General features: G+C 46.0%; 1 protein-coding gene across 2 annotated transcripts; it reads right to left on the reverse strand.

Annotated features, from left to right (window-relative positions):
• Positions 1–4,320: 4,320 nt before the first annotated feature.
• LOC123778020 (sialic acid-binding Ig-like lectin 14) lies at positions 4,321–9,413 on the reverse strand. 2 transcript variants are annotated; one of them, XM_045775169.2, is made up of 7 exons: positions 9,328–9,413; positions 8,862–9,245; positions 8,355–8,636; positions 8,128–8,175; positions 5,903–6,154; positions 5,658–5,793; positions 4,321–5,520 (listed from the first exon to the last, which is right to left on the reverse strand). In XM_045775169.2, the coding sequence occupies exons 1-7, from the start codon at positions 9,362–9,364 to the stop codon at positions 5,346–5,348; spliced, it is 1,314 nt and encodes a 437-aa protein (XP_045631125.2). In that variant the 5' UTR covers positions 9,365–9,413; the 3' UTR covers positions 4,321–5,345. The 2 variants fall into 2 exon arrangements, with proteins under 2 accessions (XP_045631125.2, XP_045631126.2); XM_045775170.2 differs by lacking the exon at positions 5,658–5,793 and having other exon boundaries at positions 5,353–5,520.
• Positions 9,414–27,107: the final 17,694 nt, after the last annotated feature.

The following is a 27,107-nucleotide window of genomic DNA, read 5'->3' on the forward strand; positions in this document are numbered from 1 at the left end:
GACAGCTCTTCCCCCTTGATCCCCTGGGGTTTCAGATCCGCTGAGGTCAAGTGCGGTCTGGAAGCAGATGCTTTTCCTCCCAATGACACCCCCCCACCACCCCCTGCCCCACGTCAGAAGGCCAATAGGCAGGAGCGTAGCGCTACGTCACAAGCTGTCATTCCCGTCACTTCCTCTTATCACGTGGGCGTCATCCGCATCATCACAAAAAGCAGGGTGAGGACAACAGAACGAGATATTTTGAGGGAGAGACAGAGATCCCATGCCCGTAACTTTTTTTTTTTTTAAGATTTTATTTATTTATTTATTTATTTGACAGAGATAGAGACAGCCAGCGAGAGAGGGAACACAAGCAGGGGAGTGGGAGAGGGAGAAGCAGGCTCATAGCGGAGGAGCCTGATGTGGGACTCGATCCCATAACGCCGGGATCACGCCCTCAGCCGAAGGCAGACGCTTAACCGCTGTGCCACCCAGGAGCCCCCATGCCCATAACTTTTTCGACAGGATATTGTTATAATGGTTATGCCTGGTATTAGTTCTGGTTAATACCTTGCTCTCCCTAACAGATCAATTAAACTTTATCGTGGGTTTGTAGGTATAGAAAAAACACAGTGTATACAGGGTTCGGTATTATCCTTGGTTTCTGGCATCCACCGGGGGGTCTTGGAATATATCTTTTACACAAATTATGCCTGTATTTGGTGCTGGGGTTGCAGGGAAGCAGCCTTTGCTCTCCTGCTGGGGGAAAGGACATCAGCTTGCATGTGACAATCACCCATCACTTTAAAAAAAAAAATTCTAAATATATTTTTAAAATTTAAATCCAATTAATTAACATATAATATATTATTGATTTCAGAGGTAGAGGTCGGTGATTCATCAGTTGTAAATAACACCCAGGGCTCATCACATATCGTGCCCTCCTTAATGCCTGTCACCCAGTTACCCCATCCCCCCACCCCTCTACCCTCCAGCAGCCCTCAGTTTGTTTCCTGGAGTTAAGAGTCTCTTATGGTTTGTCTCCCTCTCTGATTTCTTCTTGTTTTATTTTTTCCTCCCTTCCCCTATGCTCCTCTGTTTTGTTTCTTAAATGCCACGTATCAGTGAGATCTCATGTGTCTGTTGGCCATTTCTATGTTTTCTTTGGAGAAATGTCTGTTCATGTCTTCTGCCCATTTCGTGTCTGGATTCTTTGTTTGGGTGTCGAGTTTGGTAAGTTCTTTATAGATTTTTGGATACTAGCCCTTTATCTGATAAGACATTTGCAAATAATGGGGCGCCTGGGTGGTGCAGTTGTTAAGCTTCTCCCTTCAGCTCAGGGCGTGATCCCGGCATTCAGGGATCGAGTCCCACATCCGGATCCTCCGCTGGGAGCCTGCTTCTTCCTCTCCCACTCCCCCTGCTTGTGTTCTCTCTCGCTGGCTGTCTCTCTCTCTGTCAAATAAATAAATAAAAATCTTAAAAAAAAAAAAGAAAGACATTTGCAAATATCTTCTCCTATTCTGTCGGTTGTCTTCTGGTTTTGTCGACCGTTTCCTTTGCTGTGCAAAAGCTTTTCATTTTTTGAAGTCCCAGTAGTTCGTTCTTGCCTTTGTTTCCCTTCTCTTTAGAGACAATCACCCATCACCTTTAGGAATTCTTCCGCATACTGTGTTGCGTTGACAGCTCTGGGTTCTCTGCAATTATTAAGTGTGGGAGATCCAGTCCCTTTCTGTGGATGTTAAGTCTGAGCAGGACGCAGGATTTGCTGTGTTGGTTTGTAACATAAAACTGAAATCTGCTGCTGTGATCTGCGCTTGGGGGACTTAGTCAGTGAAATGTCTGACTTCAGCTCAGGTCATGATCTCGGGGGCCCTGGGATAGAGCCCCGGGTTGAGCCTTGTGTCAGGCTCTATGCTCAGCAGGGGGTCTCTCGTCCCTCTCCCTCTGCCCCCCCCATGTTCTCTCTCTCTCTCAAATAAATACAATAAAATCTTATTGAAAGAAGAAATGCTTTATTTTGGTAGAGTGAACATAGCACAAAATACCATCTTAGCTATTTTGACCATTTTAAAGTATACCTTTCACCCTGTCAGGCAACCATTACCATCATCTATTTCCAGAACTTTTTCATTTTCCCAAACTGAAACTCAGTACCCAATAAACAGAAACTTCGCATTTCCCTTCCTCCCAGCCCCTGGCAACCACCATTCTACTTTCTGTTTCTATATACATACTGTTCCGTGTCCCTCTACCATCTACGGAGAATTGGACAATATTTGTCATGTGGTGTGTGGCTTATTTCCCTTAGCATACTATCCTCAAGGTTCACGCATGTTGGAGCCTATGTTAGAATTTCCTTCCTTTTCACGACCGAATAATATTCCAGTGTGTGTGTATACACCACCTTCTGTTTATTCCTTTATCCACTGATGGACGCTTGGGTTGCTTCCAGCTTTTGGCTGTAGAGAACGAAGTTGCCGTGACCATGGGAGCGCAGAGGTCTGTTTCAGGCCTTGCTTTCTATTCTCTTGGGTATCGACCTAGAAGTGCAATGGCTGGACACCGCGAGATTAGAACTTTCAGAAGTGAACATGGGAGTGGGGATGTGAATTCGTGGGGGCGGTCTGGAGAACTCTTTAATGCTATCCTCTGTAGCTGGTTATATGCCTACCTCATGTTGGAGCAATTCCATTTCCACCACGAAGAAAAGAGCTAGTCCTCCTTCTTCTCATTGAAAAGTTCATATCAAAATTATAAATAAAAGCCCAACACTGGAAACAAATGCAGTCATTGTATTTTAGAATAAACAACTGGAAGGATATTCACACATGGAATACTGACTAAAAGCAAAAACAAGACATACAAATGGCCAAGAGGCACATGAAAAAGTGCTCAACATCGCCCGCCATCAGGGAGATAAACATCAAAACCACGTGAGATACCATCTCACACCAGTCAGAATGGCTCAAATTAACCACTCAGGAAATGACAGATGTTGGTGAGGATTCAGAGAAAGGGGAACCCACTGACACTGCTGGGGGGAATGCAAGCTGGTGCAGCCACTCTGGAAAACAGCATGGAGGTTCCTCAAAAGGTTGAAAATAGAGCTACCCTATGACCCAGCAATTGCTACTGGGTATTTACCCCAAAGAGACAGATGTAGTGATCTGAAGGGGCCCCTGCACCCCAATGTTCATAGCAGCAATGTCCACGATAGCCAAACTGTGGAAAGAGCCTCGATGTCCATCGACAGATGAATGGATAAAGAAGATGTGATATCTATAGACAATGGAATATGACTCAGCCATCAAAAAATGAAATCTTGCCATTTGCAACGACGTGGATGGAACTGGAGAGTGTTATGCTAAGTGAAATAAGTCAATCAGAGAAAGACAATTATCATATGATCTCTGTGGCATTTAAGAAGTAAAACAGAGCATCATAGGGGAAGAGAGGGAAAAATAAAACTAGACTAAATCAGAGAGGGTGACAAACCATAAGAGACTCTTAACTCTAGGAACCAAACAGCGTTGCTGGAGGGGAGGGGGGCGGGGGGATGGGCAGTAAGGAGGGCACGATATGTAATGAGCACTGGGTGCCATTTACAACTGATGAATCACTGACCTCTACCTCTGAAACTAATAATACATTATACGTTAATTAATTGGATTTAAATAAATAAAAAAATAAAGCAAAAACAGTGCCAAAACCACAAGTGAATTATTGATACACATAACGACATGGATAAATCTGAAAAATGTAAAACTGGCAGAAAGAAGTCAGACCCTAAAGCATATGTAATATTTGAGTCCACTCACAGAGCGCAGAACAACTGGCAATATGGCTCCGTACCGACAGAAAAGAGGGAATGGCATGCGTGTGACTCTGTTGACTTGAAAGAGCCAAGACAAAACCCAACACCTTCAGCGTGGCACTCAAGGCTCCAAAATTTCTCACCCTGCCTTCTCTCCCACCGTGATCATGTCTCTGGTGCCCCTGGTCCTCCCTGCCAAGTTACAGGTGGTCTCAATTCTTGGCACATCTCTGGAGCTGGCCGCCCGCTGCCCACCCTTCCCCCCTCAATGCTGGGACCTGACCTCCAGGGGTAAAGGGAAAGAATCTGTACGTTGAACTGGGTGGTGGAAGCAAGAGTGTGCACATAGGTAAACATTCATCTGGTGGCACTCCTTAGATCTGATTATTTAATCAATTTAAGTTAGACCTCCAAACACAAGGAATAAATAAAAAGTCATCTTCGGAACATGTTCCACAAAAAGGATAGAAGATTAAGACGTAATTCTTCTCTAGAAACTTCCACAGAGACATTAAACAATAAAATCAATTTTTATGTTGCATTTTTAATAAAACGTTTATTTATAAGTAAGTGTGATGTTCTGTAGTAATTATTATGAGGTAGGTGTCTTTCATCTGGGAAGGAAAAGCTGTATTCGTGACTCTGACCAGAAACTCAGGGTTAAGCAGGTAACTTTTGGGTCAGGGGAAGTGACCCTGGGGAACTCCCTTCGAAGGGCAGGGCTGGGGACGGAGAAGAGGAAGGTGCGAGGGGTGGGGTGGGCAACTCCAGCAAGGAAAGGCAGGCTGAGCAGATGGAGACTGGCGTAGGCAGAAACCAGGGGACATCAGTGGAGGTGTGTATTAGTCAGATTTTTTATTTCCTTTATCTTAAAAAGCTTGCCGTCTGGGGAGAGACGGCGCCTCCCAGGGCCAGCCAGCTCTTAAAGATGGCACAGTGCTCTGCCAGGAGCCCACCTTTCAGACCAAACCAACCAATTCCCAGCCCGTGTCCCCCAAACACTCCCTTTCTAAAAAGATTTTATGTATTTGAGAGAAAGAGAGAGAGAGACAGAGAGAGCGCACAAGCAGGGGGGAGGGGCAGGGGAGAGGGAGAAGCAGACTCCCCGCTGAGCAGGGAGCCGGATGGGGGGCTCGATCCCAGGACCCCGGGATCATGACCTGAGCTGAAGGCAGCTGCTTAACCAACGGGGCCGCCCAGGCGCCCCCAAACACCATTTTTCTCTAAGCACACAGCAGGCCACCCTCGCCCCTGCCCGAAATCACCGAAGACAGGTACCAGACAACTAGAACCACCCCTATAGGCCAAGGCCCCCACAGAATTACTCCAACTAGCTGATCCTGAGCGGCACTTCTGGCCTTGCCTTTCCCACGCAAACCCCAGGCAAGGCTCTTGCGAGGCTTCCCCTGCACCCGCTTCTGCCTCCCAACCAAAACGTGGTGCTCCTTCCCCCTGTGGCCCCGCATGGCGTGGCATGCCACGTTTCCTTGGGAAAGTAGTAACTTTCTGATGCCGTTGGCCTCTCCACGTCATCGCTCATTCACCTCCCCTAATTAAACTCCTGGGGGTACAACTGAGGTTTGAGTTGAGGGGTTCCAGGAGGAAGCTGGCCATGACGTCCCCGATTTGTCCCCCTGGGCTTCAGGTCCACACCACAGTCCCGTGTTGAGGAGGAGGGAGGCTCGGTCAGGACTCTCAGCCTCGCTCCCTGGAGGCCTCCACACCTGCGGAACCAACACGGGTCTCCGATCAGAGAGCCGCCGCCGCTCCAGTTCTAACTCCAGGCAGGGTGGGACCGCTCAGCCCCCCCGGAACTCAGACCCGTCACCAGCCTTCCCTGCAGAGGGACAGGCCCGCTCACCGGCTGTAGTAGACCCAGCCGAGGCCATAGGTGAGGAGGAAGCCAGCCCCCATGAGGGCCCCTCGGATCAGGGTGAGGATTAGAGGCCAGGAGCCCTCCTGCTTCTCAGTCACACAGTTGCAGGCAGAGGGGCTTCCTGCGGAAGGGGGCACAGGGGAGGAAGTTCTGTCCCCAGAGCCCAGTCCCTTCCACACCCCCAAACACCGGACCAGGCAGTCCACCCCCAGAACCTGTGTACAACTCACTCTGCACAGAGAGGCTGAAGGAAACGTGCTGGGAGCCCAGCGGGTGCTGAGCCTGGCAGGTGAATTCCCCTTCATCTTCCACCCCTGCATGGGGCAGCTCCAGGACCCCTGAGGGCTGGGACGGGCTCAGGGCTTTTCCCTCCTGGGACCAGCTCAGCCTGGCAGGGGGGTTGCTGTCAGCCGTGCACACCAGGCGCAGGGACTGGCCCTCCAGGACAGGCAGTGATGTCCCGTTGTTCAGCGTCTTCGGGCCTGGGTAAGAGAGTCACCACAAAGTGGGCGGAGCCGAGAGATCCATCTCTCCCTCACCCTTCCCGGAGAGCCCCAAGTGCAAAGACAGGGCCATGCGACAAGGGCTAAGGGGGAGGCTAATCGGGGCTGAAGGCTCAATGACCCTGGTGGTCAAGTCGGGCCACCAGAAAGAAAGGGGCTGGGCTGAGGTGAGAAGGGCGAGTGGTGGGCGGGCAGCTCTGGTGGAGATGTGCCAAGAATTGAGACCGTCTGGCAGATGACCTGTAACTTGGCAGGGAAGACTGGAAGCACCAGAGACATGATCACGGTGGGAGGGAAGGCAGGGTCAGAAATTTGAGAGCTTTGAGGGCTGGGCTGAGGGCACTGGGCTTTGCCGTGAGGTTACCGGGAAGCAGGAAGGGCTATGAGTAGGGGAAATGCAGAATCAGCACTGGGTCTAGAAAGATCCTGCTGGGGCCAAGGGGGGCCTGCACCAGAGAGATTAAACAGGAGGCAGGGAGGCTGGGGAGGAGGCTGAGGCAACGGTCCAGGGTCCAGGATAAGATGGGAGCTGGTGGGGCCAAAGGCAAGAAGAAAGAAATGATTGGGGAAATGAAGTTCTCAAGACTTGCCGACCCATGGGGTGCAGCTGGTGAGAAGGGGAGCTATCTAGTGTGGTGTCCAGACCCCCCGCCCCCGCCCCGGGGCTAAGTAGCAGACAGACAGGCATCAGTGAGAGGCAGCTACATGTCTGATCTGCAGCCAGCTAGAGAGTTGTGGGAGGCAGCAGGATAGGGTCAGAATAGGGATGGGGTCACAGGTGGAGACATGCCCAGGAAAGTGGACACAGAGAGCAACAGGGGTCCAGGGTGGAGCTTCAGGGATTGGGAACATCGAAGGGTCCTACAGAAAATGACTAGATCAGCGATGAAAGAGTGCAGACAGAAATTCAAGTGCAGGGAGCAGAACCTGGAGCAGCCAAAATCGCCCAGACAGAGGTCGGAAAGGGGGCTGCCACGGGCTGGGGGAGGGGCTGGGGAGTCAGTGCATGATGGGCATAGAGTTTCGGTTCTGCAAGATGGAGAGAGCTCTGCAGACCGGTTGCAACACTGTGAAAGCCTTCAACACGGCGGAGCTCTAGCCTTAAGTAAGATAGTAAGTTGCAAGTTGTGTCTTTTTTACTACAATTACACATAAATTCTAGGGCGCCTGGGTGGCTCAGGCGGTTAAGCGTCTGCCTTCGGCTCAGGGTATGATCCCAGGGTCCTGGGATCGAGTCCTGCGTCAGGCTTCCCGCTCAGCGGGGAGCCTCCTTCTCCCTCTACCCCTTCCCCTACTCATGTGCGCTCTCTGTCTCTTAAAAATAAATAAATAAAATCTTAAAAAAAAAGACTCCTTCCCCCACTCCGTCTGTCCCTCTCCCCCATCTCTCAAAGGCAAATAAATAAATCATTTAAAAAGGAAAACAACCATAAACTCTAAAGCTAATGAAAAAAGGAAGGAGGTCAAAAGGTACCAACTTCCAGCTATAAAATAAGTAAGTCGTGAGATGTAACGCGCAGTACGGTGACTATAGTTAAGAGCGCTATACTGTATATTTGGAAGTCGCTACAAGAGTAGATCTCAGATGTTCTCATCTCAAGGAAAAAAATGTGTAACTGTGTGTGGTGAGGGATGTTAGGTAGACTGACTGTGCTGATCCTTTTGCAATACACGCAAATGCCAAATCATTATGTCCTACACCTGAAACTAATACACCCTTCTGTCGATTAGAACTCAAACTAAAAGATACATAATGCACCAAAACCAGAGAAAAGAAGAGGCAGCAGCTGAAAGCAATCCTGGGTCCACGATGCGAGACACTGGTGAGGTGGGTGTGGGGCAGACACAGACCCAGGGGAAGAGGAGGGGGGGGTCTCATCTCCAAGCCCTGAGCCCTGACCAGTCACACCCCACTCCAGTCACAGCCCCAGGGAAGACAGGAGCTTTCCTACCTGTGCAGTTTCCCTGCAAAATGTGGGTGGTCATCAACTGTGGAGCGTCTGAGGAGGAAAGATGTGGTGAGGGGCAGGGTGGGCTTTTGCCCTTTGTTCCAGGAGCCCCATAAGTGGAAGGGATGGGCTCTCCGACTTCCTCTAATCTCCACCAGGTAAAGGATCGCAGGGCTGACTCCCTTTCCCCCCGCTGCCCCGAGGGACTCAGCCTTCTCTCCAGCACTCACAGGAGACATTGAGCCTGATGGTTCTCTCCACGGTGCCCTGAGTTCCTGACAGCTGCACCTGACAGGTGAGGTTGCTGCCGTGGTCCCGCGGCCTCGGGATGAGGGTCAGCACCGAGGACCTGAGAGTCCCGGGGTCCAGTGAGTCAAGAGCACCCCCCACCCAGGAGAAGAAGGTGAGAGATCTTCCTTCTTCACAGGATCCCGGCAGACTGCAGGTCAGGTTTGTGGGATGGCCAGACTTGAGGGGCTCCAGAAAGTGGATGTCGGGTTTCTGTGTCAGGGCTGAGGAGGAGAGAGGAAGGTGCCTGGGCCCCAGGGAGGTGGGGACCCAGAGTGTGACCCTGAGAGGGACCAGGGCCTCAGGGCACAAGCTGACCCCGGGCCCCCACATCTCTTCCCACCATCCCAGCCCCAAGACCTGGAGCAGGGAATGTTCCAGTGTCCTGTTCCTGTTCTAAGAGGGGGGTCTCCACGTCCCAGAACCCTCTCCTGGGGCCCCTGCCGTACCTGTCACCTGCAGGGTCAGCCGCTTATCTTCGTAAGTATATTTCCTGTAGTCTCCTGTCTCCACTTGGAACTCGTAGGCTCCCTGGTCGCTCCTCCTGGCCTCTCTGATTCTCAGGGAGCAGTTGTTGTCCCGGGAGTTCCCAACGAGGAGGAATCGGCCCTGGGTCTCTGTCTTCACCGTTTTCCTTCGGTCATTTGTAGCCACAGGATAACGTCTGTATGAGCTGTCCCCAACCCGGAACCAGTTCATGTAGGGCATCCCAGGGGGAGACCACGAGCTCCAGGGGTAGGAGAAGGAGCAGGGCACCTGGACACACAGACCCTCCTGCACCATCACCAGGTCCTGCACTCGGAGTTCGTACCCTGGATCCTCCTGCAGGGACCCTGCAGGGACACGGGGGCTCAGCTGTGGCTCCAGCCCCCTCCCACCTTCACCTGGCCAGCCCCCCTCCCTCGGCCCACTTACCCCCCCACAGCAGGGGCAGCAGCAGCAGGGGCACCATGTCTGCACCGGCCAGGGCAGGAGCCCGTGTTCAGGTCCCTCTGGCAGGGAAGGAAATGGCCCAAACTGGGGGGTGAGGCCAAGGAAGCCCCGACAGGAAGCTGTGGGTGACAGAGCTGTGGTCACCACAGAAGGGGAACCTGGACAGCAGGGGCCATGTGGGGGGGGGGGGGCGGTGAAGTCGGGGCTGAGAAATCATCCTGTCATTAGCAGAGAGGGCAGAAGCATCTCTGGGCTGGGGGTCCAGACCCCCCTTCATGCTCTCATTCATCTATTAGTCATGGGAACACAGACAAGCCGAGTGAGGGGAAAGGAAGTTGACTGCAGAAGCCACAACATGGAGACATAAGGGACCTGCTTGAACAGAAAAGGAAGTTTCCCCATAGCATTTCCAAGGAAGGAAGAAGCTGGACGGGACAACTGACAGGCCCAGGGGGACATGGACTGAGGGAGAAGACTCCGTCCCAGCCTGAGGGTCCAGGAACCCTCTGAGGGCACCCGGGTGGGTGTGAGAACACTAACACAACAAGTTTGCAGGGTCAGATCTGCAGTTCCAAGCCTCAATCCAACCCATACATCTTATAGCCCTGGGAAAGCCTGTCCCCACACCCACAGCCTCCCCTATATTCCTGGGCTCCCCAGGGGCTCCCCCATGGCTCTGTCTTCCTGTGCTGTTATTTCATTGTTGGTTGGTTGGTTGGTCTTTTGACTGCCCAGATCCTGGTTTTTATCTAAAAGCAGCATCTTCCTCTATGTGGAAAACCCAAAAGACCACCCCAAAATTGCTAGAACTCATATAGGAAATCAGCAAAGTGGCAGGATATAAAATCAATACACAGAAATTAGTCGCATATGTATACACCGAGACAGAAGCAAGAGAAATTAAGGAGTCAATCCCATTTACAATTGTACCCAAAACCATAAGATAACTAGGAATAAACCTAACCAAAGAGGCAAAGGATCTATACTCAGGAAACTATAGAACAATCATGAAAGAAATTGAGGAAGACACACAAAAAAAGGAAAAACGTTCTATGCTCATGGATTAGAAGAACAAATATTGTTGAAATGTCTATGCTACCCAGAGCAATCTATACATTCATTGAAATCCCTATTAAAATACCGTCAACTTTTTTCACAGAGCTGGAACAAATAATCCTAAAATTTGTATGGAACCAGAAAAGACCCCAAAGAGCCAAAGGAATGTTGAAAAAGAAAACCAAAGCTGGGGCATCACAACTGCGGACTTCAAGCTCTATAACAAAGCTGAAATCATCAAGACAGTATGGTACTGGCACAAAAACAGACACATAGAGCAATGGAACCAAATAAAGCACCCAGAAATGGACTCTCAACTCTGTGGTCAACTACTCTTCGACAAAGCAGGAAAGAATATCCAACGGAAAAAAGACTGTCTCTGCAACAAATGGTATTGGGAAAATTGAACAGCCGCATGCAGAATAATGAAATTGGACCATTTCCTTACACCATATACAATAGACTCAAAATGGATGAAAGACATAAATGGGAGACAGGAATCCGTCAAAATCCTAGAGGAGAACACAGGCGGCAGCAGCCTCTGTGACCTCGGCCGCAGCAACTTCTTGCCCGACACGTCTCCAAAGGCAAGGGAAACAAAGGTAAAAATGAACTATTGGGTCTGCATCAAGATAAAAAGCTTTTGCACAGCAAAGGAAACAGTTGACACAACCAAAAGACAGCAGACAGAGTGGGAGAAGATATTTGCAAATGACATATCAGATAGAAGGCTAGTATCCATAATAAAGAACTTATCAAACTCAACACGCAAAGAACAAAGAATCCAATCAAGAAATGGGCAGAAGACATGAACAGACACTTCTCCAAAGAAGACGTACAAATGGCCAACAAACACATGAAGAAGTGCTCATCACTCGGCATCAGGGAAATACAAATCAAAACCACAGTGAGGGGGGCGCCTGGGTGGCACAGCGGTTAAGCGTCTGCCTTCGGCACAGGGCGTGATCCCGGCGTTACGGGATCGAGCCCCACATCAGGCTCCTCCACTGGGAGCCTGCTTCTTCCTCTCCCACTCGCCCTGCTTGTGTTCCCTCTCTCTCTGGCTGTCTCTATCTCTGTCAAATAAATAAATAAAATCTTTAAAAAAAAAAAAAAAACCACAGTGAGATACCACCTCACACCAGTCAGAATGGCTAAAATTCACAAGTCAGGAAGTGACAGATGTTGGCGAGGATGCAGAGAAAGGGGAACCCTTCTACACTGTTGGGGGGAATGCAAGCTGGTGCAGCCACTCTGGAAAACAGGATGGAAGTTCCTCAAAAGGTTGAAAATAGAGCTACCCTACCACCCAACAGTTGCACTATTGGGTACTTACCCCAAAGATACGGATGTAGTGATCCGAAGGGGCCCCTGCACCCCAATGTTCATAGCAGCAATGTCCACGATAGCCAAACTATGGAAAGAGCCCAGATGTCCATCGACAGATGAATGGATAAAGAAGTTGTGATATCTATAGACAATGGAATATGACTCAGCCATCCAAAAATGAAATCTTGCCATTTGCAACGATGTGGATGGAATTAGAGGGTATCATGCTAATAAGTCAATCAGAGAAAGACAATTATCATATGATCTCGCTGATATGTGGAATTCAAGAAACAAAACAGAGGATCATAGGGGAAGAGAGGAAAAAATAAAATAAGAAGAAATCAGAGAGGGAGACAAACCATAAGAGACTCTTAAGCATAGGAAACAAACTGAGGGCTGCTGGAGGGGAGGTGGCTGGGGGGATGGGGTAACTGGGTGAGGGACATTAAGGAAGGCAGGTGATGTAATGAGCACTGGGTGTTATATAAGACTGCTGAATCACTGACCTCCACCTCTGAAACCAGTAATACATTATGTGCTAACTGAGTTTAAATAAAAATAAATTAATTTTTAAAAATTAAAGCAGGATCTTGGGGTGCCTGGGTGACTCAGTCGGTTGGGCATCCGATTCTTGGTTTTGGCTCCAGTCATTATCTCAGGGTCATGGCATCAAGCACCATGTCAGGCTCCTCACTCAGTGGGGAGTCAGCTTGAGATTCTCTCCCTCTCCCTCTGCCCTTCCCCCTGCTCGCACGTGTGCACACGCACTCTCTCTAAAATAAACAAATAGGGGCGCCTGGGTGGCACAGGGGTTAAGTGTCTGCCTTCAGCTCAGGGTGTGATCCTGGCGTTCTGGGATCGAGCCCCACATCGGGCTCCTCCGCTATGAGCCTGCTTCTTCCTCTCTCACTCCCCCTGCTTGTGTTCCCTCTCTCGCTGGCTGTCTCTCTCTCTGTCAAATAAATAAAATCTTAAATAAAATAAAATAAAATAAAATAAAATAAACAAATAAATCTTTAAAAAATAATAAAAATAAAAGCAGCATCTTGATTTCCTTTTGGAGGACGGCCATCCTCCCATCATCAACTCCAGTCCCTGCTCCAGGGGTGAATCTGTGAGCCGACACTGACCAGTTGGCTTACTTCATCACTGATAACACCTGTGGTCAATTTATCAGCACCTGGATGAGCCTATATCCATTTTTCTCTAAAGAGTTTCCAGGACTTTTGCTATGCATTTGGGAGAAAGAGCTGTTCTCTTTCCCCTGGGGTCTTTGAATGGGGAAGATTCAAGCCCGGAGCTGTCAGAGCCCAATACCCGGCTCGAGCCTGCCTGAGAACAAAGCCCACAGAGGAAAGCAGAGTTACAGCGGTAGCACACTTTTAAAAAGGCTTTCAGTGACGTTGACCAAGCTCTAGAACCCTCTGTGCCAGAAGCCAGCATATTTCAAAACTTTTCAGCTAACAGAGTGTGATACTGTGATTTATACTAAGAAATATATATTTGGTCATCGCCCCAGTTCCTGGCACAACATCCTTAAATCCTTGAATTTCCTAAGCGATGAGAGGGGATAAAAGTGCCTTTTGCTCTGCTGACGAGGTGACTTGGGAAGCACCTAAGGGTGGGGGACGGTTGCCAGGGGAAACAACGATGCTATTAGAATGTTGGGACGTTCAGTCCCAGCCCCTGACTTCAGGGAGGGGAGAGGAGCTGGAGGTTGAGTTCAAATGCCGATCGCCAATGATTTAAGCACTCAAGCCTAGGTAATGAAGCTTTCATAGAAACCGAAAAGGACGAGGTCCAGAGAGAGCTTTCGGATGGGTGAGCCAGAATGCGTCCACGTGCCGCCATGCAGGGCCCCAAACTCCACAGGGACAGAAAAGTTCCTTTGTTCGGGACCTCACCCCATGTACCTTTGATCTGGCTGTTGATTGGTATCCTTCGATATCCTTTGTAATAAGTCGGTAATCTAGTGAGTAAACAGGTTTCCTGAATATGTGAGCTGTTCTAGCAAATTAACGAAACCCAAGGAGGGGCTCCTGGGAGCCTCTGATAGCCAGTGGCTCAGAAACGCAGGTGACAGCCTGGGACCTATGATTGGCATCGGACGTGGGGGAAGGGGGCAGTCTTGTGGGACTGAGCCCTTGGCCTGCGGGATCCGAGGCTGTCTCCAGGTAGCTACTGTCAGAATTCAGTTGAATTGTGGTACACCTAGCTAGTGTCAGAGAATGTCCTGAATGTGTAAAGAGAAGACCCACATGTTGGAAATTAGGAATAGAATTGTAGTGAGTTAATAGTTTTTTTTTTTAACATTTTATTTATTTATTTGACAGAGAGAGAGACAGCCAGCGAGAGAGGGAACACAGCAGGGGAGTGGGAGAGGAAGAAGCAGGCTCCCAGCGGAGGAGCCCGATGTGGGGCTCGATTCCAGAACGCCGGGATCACGCCCTGAGCCGAAGACAGATGCTCAGTGACTGCGCCACCCAGGCGCCCCAAGATATTTCTTGAAAAATTAAAAGATCTGGTATTCTCACATGGTAGTGAACAGTGGGGGCTGTACAGGAACTGACTGCCTTTATACCACTGCACTCCCCACCATGCCCTATTGTCTCCCCGCCACGAAAGCCAAATCCAGGTGCCATTTGTTAGGTACTTTCGTTATGCTAGTCTGTTCCACTCATTTACCGAATCGCCTTGTCTGTGTAGGGATTTGATTTTGGGGAAAAGCCCTCGGCATCTGTGGTCCTGGTTTGAGGAAGTATTGACATCCTTAAAATACTGAATATTCAAATCCACGAGCATGACGCATCTCTTACTGAGGACTTCTTTAATTTCCCTCAGGAACATGTTCAGTTTTGGGTGCAGAGGTCTTGAAATGATTTTGTTAGTTTTACTTTTAGGAATATTGTGATTGGGGGTGCTTTTTAAAACGATATTGAAAAAGTTTTAAAAAATAAAATACTATGTTTTTTATTTAATTTCCTGATATTTGCTAATACAGATATAGAAATCATTTCTGGATGTCAACTTTGGATCCAGTAATTCTACCGAATGACATATTAATTCCAGTAGTTTGCTTGACTGTTTTAGATTTTCTATGTAAATGATCTTGTTATTGGAAACAATGATGTTACTTCTTCTTTTCCAGGCACACTGCCTTTTCCCCCTGCTGCTTTGGAGCCTCCAGTCATTTCATCACAACACTGAGTAGAAGTAGTGAAAGTAGAGACCCCTGGTTGGCTCAGTCAGAAGAGGGTGCAACTCTTGGTCTTGGGGTTGTGAGTTCAAGCCCCATGTTGGGTTGGGTGTGGAGATTACTTTTAATTAAAAGAAAACCGTTTTCCCATTATTGTCCTTTACCCCACGTCTCCTAGCTCATTTTCTATACCTGCCTTTCTATTGTAGGGGTTTGCTTTTGCATCTGCAGGGAAAATAGATGCACGGTCCCATCAAGCAAAAAATTCCTCTAGCCAGAGGTTTACTCTTCATTTCTCAACAGTGGATCCTGTGCGCCCTGAGCCAGGGAGGCCATCAAAGTCCAAGCGTGCCCCCTGCTGGACAAAGTACTCTCAGCACGCTTGGCCGGTATAAATCACGGCGTGGAAAGGATTCGCGATTTACATGCCTAATTATGCTCCAACTCTCTCTTTCAACACAATTTTGACAAATAATAAAGGAGAAAAGGAAGGAGCATGAAAAAAGTATAAATAGAGGTGCCCAGCTGGGTCAGTCAGTGGAGCATGCGACTCTTGATCTTGGGGATGTGAGTTTGAGCCCCTCGTTGGGTGTAGAAATTACTTAAAAATAAAATCTTTTTTTTAAGAGTATTTTAATTTATTCACTGCATGAAGCAAAAAAAAAATCATAGGCTGTAGCAGCTTCCCACTTATAAGTAAATTAAAGAAAACTTATATAAGGGGGCGCCTGGGTGGCACAGCGGTTGGGCGTCTGCCTTCGGCTCAGGGCGTGATCCTGGCGGTATGGGATCGAGCCCCACATCAGGCTCCTCCGCTATGAGCCTGCTTCTTCCTCTCCCACTCCCCCTGCTTGTGTTCCCTCTCTCGCTGGCTGTCTCTATCTCTGTTGAATAAATAAATAAAATCTTAAAAAAAAAAAAAAAGAAAACTTATATAAGCAATGATAAGAAAACAATAAAAATGGAGCTGGTAAATCTAGGGGGAATTATGAAAGAGAAAACCATGACAATGAAAAATTAAAATGGGACTTAGAAGCAGAAAGTACAATGCTGGGCACACAGGAAGTTAAAAACTAGTGGCATAGATTCCAAGTTCAGGAAAGTCACACAGGATGCAGGGGAAGAACCAAAAGGTGAAAATAGTGAAAGATATAGTAGTGGTTCTGGAGGAAAGACGTTACTCAGAGAATTCTTCGTTCAACTCTGCTAATAACTAAAAAACTTGGGATAAATGAATGATTCTTCAGAAACATAAGTTGGAAAATCATTCTCAGGAAGAGATGAACTTGTTAAATAGATTGGTAACTGTGAAATAAACGGACAGAATCAGATTCAATTATTTTATTTTATTTTTAAAGATTTTATTATTAAGTAATCTCTGTACCGGACGTGGGGCTCGAACCCACGATCCTGAGATCAAGAGTCGCGTGCTCTTCCAGTGGAGCCAGCCAGGTGCCCCATACTAAATTATTTTAAACTACCAACAGATAGACGATTCTGACTCAATGTAAACGAAAGATAAAAATAAAAACTTCCTAATTATCTGTATAGAGCCAGCACTATAAATCTAATATGGTAAGACAAAAAGGGAAACTACAGATAAATCTCCCTAATGAATACTGATGGAAAAATTCCAAATAGATAACTAGCGTAGAAACCTCCAGTACATTAAAAAATAAAAATTAAAAAAAATATATATATAGACACACCATGGCTGAAGGGAGCTCCTCAAATTCAGGTACCTTCCCCAACAAAAACCCCTTATATAAAATTATCTCTTTTTTTTTTAAGATTTTATTTATTTATGTGACAGAGAGACAGCCAGCAAGAGAGGGAACACAAGCAGGGGGAGTGGGAGAGGAAGAAGCAGGCTCCTAGCGGAGGAGCCTGATGTGGGGCTCGATCCCAGAACGCCAGGATCACGCCCTGAGCCGAAGCAGATGCTTAACGACTGCGCCACCCAGGTGCCCCAAGATTATCTCCTTAATTTAGAAATCTACTTGGGGAGGCACTTGGGTGGTGCAATCATTAAGCGTCTGCATCGGCTCAGGGCATGATTCCAGGGTCCTGGGATCAAGCCCCACATCGGGCTCCCTGCTCCGCTGGGAGCCTGCTTCTTCCTCTCCCACTCCCCCTGCTGTGTTCCCTCTCTCTCTGTCAAATAAATAAATAAAATCTTGAGAGAAAGAAAAAGAAAGAAAGAAAGAAAGAGAAAGAAAGAAAGAAAGAAAGAAAGAAAGAAAGAAAGAAAGAAAGAAAGAAGAAAGAAAGGGAAAGAAAGAGAAATAAAGATCTACGTGGGGCACCTGGCTGGCTCAGAGGGAAGAGCACATGACTTGATCTCAGGGTCATGAGTTCAAGCACCACACTGGGTGTAGACATTACTAAAAATAACAAACTTAAAAAAAAAATCTTTAGAATTCTATTTACCTACCTATCTGTCAGGTCACATAAAAAGAAAAGCAAGTTAAATGCTTCCTTACAAAACACTGCATTGGCCTAGTCCAAGGCCTACTCCTTGTGGATGAGGACAACAAAGGCAGAAGGAAATATAGAGGGCCGCCTGGCTGGCTCAGTCAGTTAAGTGTCCGCCTTCTGCTCCGGTCATGATCTCAGGGTCCTGGGATCGAGTCCTGTGTCTCGCTCCGTGCTCAGCGTGGAGTCTGCTTGAGATTCTCTCTCTCTGTCTCTCTAAAATAAATAAATGGAATCTTTAAAAGAAAAATAAATACCGTGGGGTGCCTGGGTGGCGCAGTCGTTAAGCGTCTGCCTTTAGCTCAGGGCGTGATCCCGGCGTTATGGGATCGAGCCCCACATTGGGCTCCTCCACTGGGAGCCTGCTTCTTCCTCTCCCACTCCCCCTGCTTGTGTTCCCTCTCTCGCTGGCTGTCTCTCTCTGTTAAATAAATAAAATCTTTAAAAATAAATAAATAAATAAATAAATAAATAAATAAATAAATAACGTGCAGCCCATTGACAAACACTTGAGGCAGGGAGAGTATGCCATCCCTCCAGGAACTCCCAACTGCCTTCACGTTAATACTTTGCTAGAAGCAAAAAGCAACCTTGGCTCGACAATAGCTAGGCCTCCAGATCGTGTTAAGTCTTTCACCTATGAAAATCCTTTTGGAAACTTGCTTTATCTCTGCCCCTTCCAACTTAAAAGTATATAATCAGGGGCGCCTGGGTGGTTCAGTCTGTTAATCATCTGACTCCCGATTTTGGCTCAATCATGATCAAAGGGTCGTGAAATCGAGCCCTGCCTCAGGCTCCACTGGGTGTGACTCTTGAGAGTCTCTCTCCCTCTGCCACTGCCCCGCTCGCGTGCTCTCTCCCTCTCTCGCTCCCAAAATCAAATCAAATAAAAATAAAATCTTTAAAAAAAAGTATATAATCAGTCACTCCTCATGACCCTGGGGCAGCTCCTTCTGCTCATGGGTCCCGTCCCCGTGCTTTAATAAAACCACCTATTTTTGTGCACCAAAACGTCTCAAGAATTCTTTCTTCACCATTCGCTCCTGGACACCACAGAAAATCATGTCACTTGGACCACTTCTCTCTGTGACCTTTACTCATTCCCAAAGCAATTTCTTCCAGTCTGAAGTCTTTCAATACTATCAAGTATTGATAACTCCCAAACGTGTATCCTCGTTCTGGTCCCCTCCCCAAAACTCCAGACTCATCAATTTAATTGCCTGCTTGGGTATCTAATAGGCACCTTAAACTCACCATGCCCAGGCCTTCCTCTAGATTTCTGCTCCATGCCTTCTCTTCCCACAGCCTTCCCCATCTCAGGAGACGTTAACTCCACTTTGCAGGTACTCAGGTCAAAAGCCTCAGGGTCATCCCTGTCTCCCCCCTTCTCATTCACCCTACATCCTGTCGGAAATCCTCTCAGCTCTGCACTCCAAATAGATCCAGAATTCATCTTCTCCTTTTTTCTCCTCTCCTTCCCTTCTCTTCTCTTGCCCTTCCGAGCAGTAGGGCTCAGGTGTGACAGAGCTAGATGGGTACCCGTGCAGAGAGGTGGCCTGAAATGGAGTGTCTCAAACACAATGAGAGAGTGTCTATTCAAGAATGTCATAGAGGGGGCGCCTGGGTGGCTCCGTTGGTTGAGCGGCTGCCTTCAGCTCAGATCACGATCCCAGGGTTCTGGGATGGAGTCCCACATCGGGCTCCCTGCTCAGCGGGGAGCCTGCTTCCCCCTCTGTTTGCCTCTCCCCCTGCTTGTGTGCTTCATCTCTCTCTGACAAATAAATAAATAAAATCTTTAAAAAAAAAAAAGTCACAGAGGGACCTCAGAACCTGAGCAAGATAAGGAGGGTATTCATATGTGTTTGCTCTCTGAAATGACTCAGCAAGATGATGAGGGGGTCCTAGGTGGAGTAGGGTGGGAACATCCCAGCAGGGAAAGCAGAGCCAAGCGGGATAAGCAGGGCAACCACACTGGAGAGGAATGGTGCCTAAGAGGGAGAGCTAGTTACCCTCAGGGGGTCTGATGAAATAAGGAAATATATTTTGGATAATGGGAAACAGATTTCTCATTTTCAGAGAAGGGATTTACACATCCAGGAAAGGAGAAACTAGAGTGACCCACGTGGTATTGGATTGGAACTGGAGGTAAAGGACTGAAAGCATGGATTTCAATATTTATTTTGTAAATGAATTAATGAATGTGCTATTTCCCATGAAGTCAGGAAAAAGACAATGGCACCTGCTATCACAATGATTATTTAACATTCTAATGGTCGGGTTCTTGGTTGCGTAGGAAACCAATTCAGGTTAACTAAAAAAAAAAAAAAAAAAAAAAGGAATTCATTCATAGGACATGGGGCTGCTGACAGTTTGGATGAGAAAGCCAAAGTACCAAGTTTAGAAAATGGGTCAGAACTCAAGGACACAACGAAAGGAGAATGGTCACCAAGTTTGCCTAGGGACAGCCTGGTTCAGTGCCAAAGCCAATGTTCAATGCCATCCAGATGGGCACTGATCCATCCTTGATGTCTTTATAAAGTCTCAGTGTGAGTTCACTCAGACACCTGCATGCCGGCCGCTAGGGTTCAGGGAAAGCAAGTATCTGGCCTGTAGGTCCTTAATGGTAGGAAGTGGGACCTCACAATGGTGGAATTCCCAAACAGAGAGGGAGCGTTCAGCGGGTCAATGCAAACACGGTTCTGACCGTGCCAGCCAAATGCAGCTACAAAACAGAGCCAAGCAAGAGGTATAAACTCTGGAAAGGATATATCCTTATTTCTTGCAATTAGTGTGGTCGTGTACCAGGGAAATCCAAAATTAACTGGAAGAACGATTAGAAGCAATATGGTAACTCATTAAGGTGTCAGGTTACACCACAGTTTTTCAATTTCAGCATTATTTATATTTGGAACTGGATAATCCCTTGCTGTGGGGGGAGAGAGACGACATCGGCATGCTTAGCAGATCTCTGTCTTCCACTCAGCAGATGCCAGTAGCAACCCTCCCCCCAACTCAGGACAAACAAATGTCTCCAGACCTTGCCAGATGTCCCCAGGAGGGAGAGCAAAATTGTCCCCACTTGGATTGGGTTGTAGAATTAATTTATAAAAATGAATAACTTTCTTACATTAAAAAACAACCAATCCAAAATCATAATGGGAAAATGCTTTTTGTTCATACGTTAATTACCTTAAAATCATATTAAATCCAGCTGGAAGAACATTGTATATGGTGTGAGATACGGATCTAATTTTACTTGTTGATTCTTCATAAGATCTTGATTAGTATATTTACCTTGTATCTTGCCAAGTCAAAGAATTTGATAATGAGTTCTGTTTCTCTGTAAGTTCTCTTGGGTTTTCTAGGTAAAGGATCATATCGTTTGCAAAAGATGACCGTCTTGTCTTTTCATTTCTCATATTTACACTGTTTATTTCAATCTCCTGTCTAGCTGCCTTCCCAAGCATTTCAGAAGCAATTATAATTGTGTTAATAGTGAGACTGCCTTTGTTCCTGGCATAAATGGAAAGACTTTAGAATTTCACCATTATCGCTAATGACTCTTAAATTTCCTTAGCAGTTGGGATGGCTGTACTCTGTTGGGTTTGATGTAAATCTTTTCTAGATATTCTGAAATAGTGATTTTGACTTTTCTCTTTGGCCGACTGTCAGAGAATGTTTTTCTTCCATTTTTGCTGTGTGTGTGTGTGTGTGTGTGTGTGTGTGACTTTTACCATTTGGTGATGGATACAATGACTCATGAATTATATGAAATAGATCCTCTATGTGGCTGTAGAACACTTGAAATAGGGCTAGTTGTGACTCACTGAATATTCGATTTTATTTCACTTTAAAATTAATTAATTTTTAAAAAAATTTTTAAATAATCGTTACACCCAACTCAAACTCACAACCCTGAAATCAAGAGTTGTATGCTCTATCTACTGAGCCAGTCACGCGCCCCTCACTTTAATTAATTTAAAAGTATGTAGCTGTATGTGGCTACCGGCTAGCATATGAGACGGGACAGCTCTGAAATTTTACATATTTTTATGCATTGCATCTACCCTGGCCAAGAGAGGTGAATTAAAATCTCTTAGTATAGGGGCGCCTGGGTGGCACAGAGGTTAAGCGTCTGCCTTCAGCTCAGGGCGTGATCCCGGCGTTATGGGATCAAGCCCCACATCGGGCTCCTCCGCTAGGAGCCTGTTTCTTCCTCTCCCACTCCCCCTGCTTGTGTTCCCTCTCTCGCTGGCTGTCTCTCTCTCTGTCAAATAAATAAATAAAATCTTTAAAAAAAAATCTCTTAGTATAGGTCAATATTGTGTATTTCTCCTACGTTCTGTGGTTTTTGCTGTTTAAATTGTGATGCGATATTCTGTCATGCAGAATATTGTGACGGTTAGATCACTCTTGTGTAATACATCTTTTATCCTTATAAAGTATCTCTCTTTATCCTGTTTATGGCTTTTTGTCCTAAATTCACTTTGTCTTATATTAAAATTGAAGCCCTGCTTTCTTTTTCTTTCCGTTGGTCTCATTCGCCTTGGCCCATCTTTTCATCTGCAAACCTCCGGAGTCAATTTGTTTTAACATGTCTCTTATAGTTCTAGAATATAGTTGGGTTTTACTGTGTGATCTGATGTGATAATTGCTTTTTTTTTAATATGTAGAATAAGCACGTTTAAATTCATTCCTATGACAGATATATTTGACCTGAGTTTTATCAGCATTTTACTGCTGTGCTTTCTGTTTTTATTGCTTCTTTTGAAATTATATTTCACAATATGGTCTGTGTTTTCTTTGCCTTGGTGTGTGTGTGTGTGTGTGTCTGTGTGTATGTGTGTGTGTGTCTGTGTGTGTGTCTGTGTGTGTGTCTGTGTGTGTGTGTCTGTGTGTATGTATGTGTGTGTCTGTGTGTGTGTGTGTCTGTGTGTGTGTGTGTGTCTCTGTGTGTGTGTGTGTGTGTGGTCTGTCTTCACTGTGAGCAACGACAAAATTAGAATCTTTCCACTTCCTCTCATCCCCTCCACACCCAACTGTAGTTGATTTTGCTGTTTTTCTTAGTTCTTCTGGATTTTACTTTTATATCTTAAAATACTCAACCTCCTATTGTTTGATCTCTTTTAATGTTTTATTTTACCCCACCTGTGAAAACTTAGGAGATACGGGTTCTTCTACCACTTTTCATCTTTCATTCTTCCCAGTTTTTTGTCAGTATATTATTCTTACAGTGACTTGCAATACTTCTGTGACAACAGCCTCCATCATTGTCTTACTCTGAGTCCCAACGGGTAAGTAGATTAGTGTTTACTGGGTTCATCAGTTTGTAGTTGGTCTGGTACCGTTGGCTGGTTGTCCCACAGCTGTTCTCTGCCCCTTTTACTGTTCTCACCTCCTGCTGCAGAGACTGAAATGGCAAGAAGCTAGTTCTCCGCATTTATTTAAATGATCTGCAATTCACTATTTATAGACAGTTTCTTCCCCTGAAGCTCAGGAAGGTGGACACAGGCTGGCCCAGCCATATATGGTTCTTTTTTTTTTTTAAATAAGATTTTATTTATTTATTTGACAGAGATAGAGACAGCCAGTGAGAGAGGGAACACAGCAGGGGGAGTGGGAGAGGAAGAAGCAGGCTCCCAGCGGAGGAGCCTGATGTGGGGCTCGATCCCAGAACGCCGGGATCACGCCCTGAGCCGAAGGCAGATGCTTAACGACTGCGCCACCCAGGCGCCCCAGCCGTTTATGGTTCTTAACAATCTATGATGACAGAGCAAGCAGGATCCTTTCTCTTTCCTGTCATTCATTCATCAAATCTCTTAGAAAAGTAATGAAGGGTGTTTGTTTATTTGTTTGTTTTCACATGGCGTAAGAATATACTATAAATCTAATGTTATCAAATTAATATTGGAATAGGAATAGAAAAATTGATCAAAGGACACAGTAAAGGATCCACAGTAGAGCCAAGTCTGCATGAGAATTTTAACTATGATAATTGTGATAGTCCTATTCAAATGAGAAAGAATAGTTTATTTAACAAACACGCTAAACAGACCTCTCTGAAAATATAAGAAAGCTGGCCTCCCATCTCAGCTCACCCATATACAAAGAGGCATGCCAGAATTAAACGTGTTTTTTTTAATGATTTTTTATTATATTATGTTAGTCACCATACAGTACATCCCCGGTTTCCGATGTAAGGCTCGATGATTCATTAGTTGTGTATAACACTCAGTGCACCATGCAATACGTGCCCTCCTTACTACCCATCACCAGTCTATCCCATTCCCCCACCCCCCTCCCCTCTGAGGTCCTCAGTTTGTTTCTCATAGTTCGTAGTCTCTCATGTTTCATTCCCCCTTCTGATTACCCCCCCTTTCTTTATCCCTTTCTTCCCCTACTGATCATCCTAGTTCTTATGTTCCATAGATGAGAGAAATCATATGATAGTTGTCTTTCTCTGCTTGACTTATTTCACTTAGCATAATCTCCTCCAGTGCCGTCCATGTTGTAGCAAATGTTGAGAATTCGTTCTTTCTGATAGCCGAGTAATATTCCATTGCAGAATTAAACGTGTTTTTAAAGTCGTGAAAGTATTAGAAGAAAATCAAGGCAGTTATGTGGCTGTGGAGGTAAATATCTTAAGCAGGAATAGTCACGTGGCTATATGGATATAAAAACTTCTGCCAAGGGCACCGGGGTGGCTCAGTCGGTTAAGCATCTGCCTTTGGCTCGGGTCGTGATCCCGGAGTCCCAGGATCAAGTCCCACATGGGGCTCCCGGCTCAGCAGGGAGTCTGCCCTTCACCCTGCTTGTGCTCTCTCGCCCTCTCTCAAATAAATGGATAAAATCTTAAAACAAACAAACAAACAAAACTTTTGCCAAGAAACAGGCTCTTAACTATAGACAACAAACTGATGGTTACCAGAGGGGAGGGGTTGGGGGTGGGTTAAATAGGCGATGGGAATTAAGGAGGGCACCTGTGATGAGCCCCAGCTGTTGTATGGAGGTGATGAATCACTAAATTCTACACCTGAAACTAATATTACACTGTCTTAACTAACTGGAATTTAAATAAAAACTTAAAAAAATAAGATAAAATAAAACTTAAAACTTAAAAAAAATAAAAGCCTTTGTACGGTAAAATGTACCAAAACCATCATCAGTGTATTAAGGGTCATGGACGGTCAATTTTTCAATACCGACGGCTGATAAAAAAAAAAAAAAATCAAGATCTATGTTCCTACAAGATGAAAAAAAAAAAGACAATCCAATAGAAAAGGGGCAAAGAATGGGAATAGAGAATTCATAGAAAAGCAAATCCAAAAAGCTAAACATGAAACAAATGCTCAAACTCACCAGGAGTTTGAAAAGTGCATTATCCGAGTAAAAACAAGACGTCACTTTAGACGGCAAAATACAAGGAATTTGAACACCCTCAGCTGGCGTGACTGCGAGGAAACAGGGCCCTGGCACGTGGAGGCAATACAGCATCATCCGTTAGCATTACAGCCACACCGTCCCGGAATCTCAGCCCTCCCCTTCCAGAGACGCGACCCCACCGAGGCAGAAGTAGGGACACGTAAGGATGAGCATAGAAGGCTGTTTATGGTAGCAAACGAAACCACGCCAAACCCACAAAACTGGAAACAAACTGAACGTTCATCAACTGAATAATGGCCGAGGTGAACTTTGGTATACGGACACCACGGAACACAAGGCAAATAAAAAACCAAATCGAGTAAAGAAGCAGGTATGAGAATTCAGTTATCTCCCATGAAGCCAGATTTTAAAGAGACTCGCAAAAATGTAAAACAAGATCTTTTTACGTTGATTTTTGGTTTTGAAAATGTGTTTTTCATTAAATGTATTCACTGTTGTAACATGTATGGATTTATCATTGTTATTTTATTTTTAAAGATTTTATATATTTATTTGAGAGAGAGAGAGCACAAGGGCAGGGTGAGGGGCAGAGGGAGAAGCAGACTCCCTGCTGAGCAGGGAGCCTGATGTGGGGCTCGATCCCAGGGATTCTGGGATCATGACCTGAGCCTAAGGCAGACGCTTAACTGACTGAGCCATGCAGGCTCCCCTATCATTGTTATTTTAAATAAATGAATGCTTTGACAATGATCCTCATTGGGTGAGGATTATAAAGAAACTATAGGGGCGCCTGGGTAGCGCAGTCGTTTGGCGTCTGCCTTCGGCTCAGGGCGTGATCCCGGCGTTATGGGATCGAGCCCCACATCAGGCTCCTCTGCTATGAGCCTGCTGCTTCCTCTCCCACTCCCCCTGCTGTGCTCCCTCTCTCTCGCTGGCTGTCTCTTTCTGTCAAATAAATAAATAAAATCTAAAAAAGAAAAAAACAACTATAAACTTAATTAGAAAAAGAATAAGAGGGGCACCTGGGCGTCTCAGTCAGTTGAGCAGTTGAGCCTCTGACGCTTGATTTCAGCTCAGGTCTTGATGATCTCAGGAGCATGAGATCGAGCCCCATGTCAGGCTCCGAGCTGGGCATGGGTCCAGCTCAACATTCTCTCTCCCTCTGCCCATATCCCCTCCAAAAAATAATAAAAAATTTTGTTAAAAACCAAAAAGAATTGGAGAGGCGCCTGGATGGCAAAAATGGTTAAGCATCTGACTCTTGGTTTTGGCTCAGGTTGTGACCTCACAGTTATGGTATCAAACCCCTTTTCAGCTCTGCACACAGTGGGGAGTCTGCCTGAGATTCTCTCTCTCCCTCTCCCTCTGCCCTCACTCCCTTCCTCCCCCGGGCTTGCACACACACTCTCTCTCTCAAATAAATAAATCTTTAAAAAAGAACCAAAATAATTTTATTATTTAAAAATATATAGTAATGTTGGTAGTACTGTACCAGTGTTAATTTCTGGAGTTTTGAAATTTTTTAATTTAATTGCATAAACTGAACAGGAGATCTACCCTCTTAACGAATTTTTAAGTGTGCAATACAGTGGTGTTGACTGTAGATCGTGCCGTACCATCTCTAAAATTCATTCATCGTGCTTCACCGAACTTGATGTCAGTTGATAGCTTTCCATTTCCTCCTCCCTCATCTTCTGGCAATGATCATTTCATTCTTTGATTTTATGAATGGACTATTTTAGATGCCTCATGTAAGTGGAATCATCCAGTATTTGTCTTTCTGTGACTGGCTTATTTCACTTAGCATCATGTCCTCCAGGTTCATGCATTTTGTTGCCTATTGCAGGATTTCCTTTCTTTTAAAGCTGAATAATATCACATCATATGTATATACCACAGGTTTTTTTCCCTTATCCATCCACATGTCAATGGACACGTAGGTTGTTTCCACATTTTGGCTACTGTTAATAACCCCGCAGTGAACATGAGAGTAAATAACTCTTTAAGATCCCGATTTCAATATTTTTGGATAAATATCTAGAAGTGAGATTGCTGGATAATGATAATTCTACTTTTAATTTTTCAAGAAAGTTCCATACTGTTTTCCTTTTTTAAAAAATGTATTTGAAGGGGCGCCTGGGTGGCACAGCGGTTAAGTGTCTGCCTTCGGCTCAGGGCGTGATCCCGGCGTTATGGGATCGAGCCCCACATCAGGCTCTTCTGCTATGAGCCTGCTTCTTCCTCTCCCACTCCCCCTGCTGTGTCCCTCTCTCGCTGGCTGTCTCTATTTCTGTCAAATAAATAAATAAAATCTTAAAAAATA

This window comes from Ursus americanus, chromosome 21 (genome assembly GCF_024610735.1).
Source record: "Ursus americanus isolate L20-20 chromosome 21, mUrsAme1.1.p, whole genome shotgun sequence".
In the NCBI taxonomy this organism is placed as follows: domain Eukaryota; kingdom Metazoa; phylum Chordata; class Mammalia; order Carnivora; family Ursidae; genus Ursus; species Ursus americanus.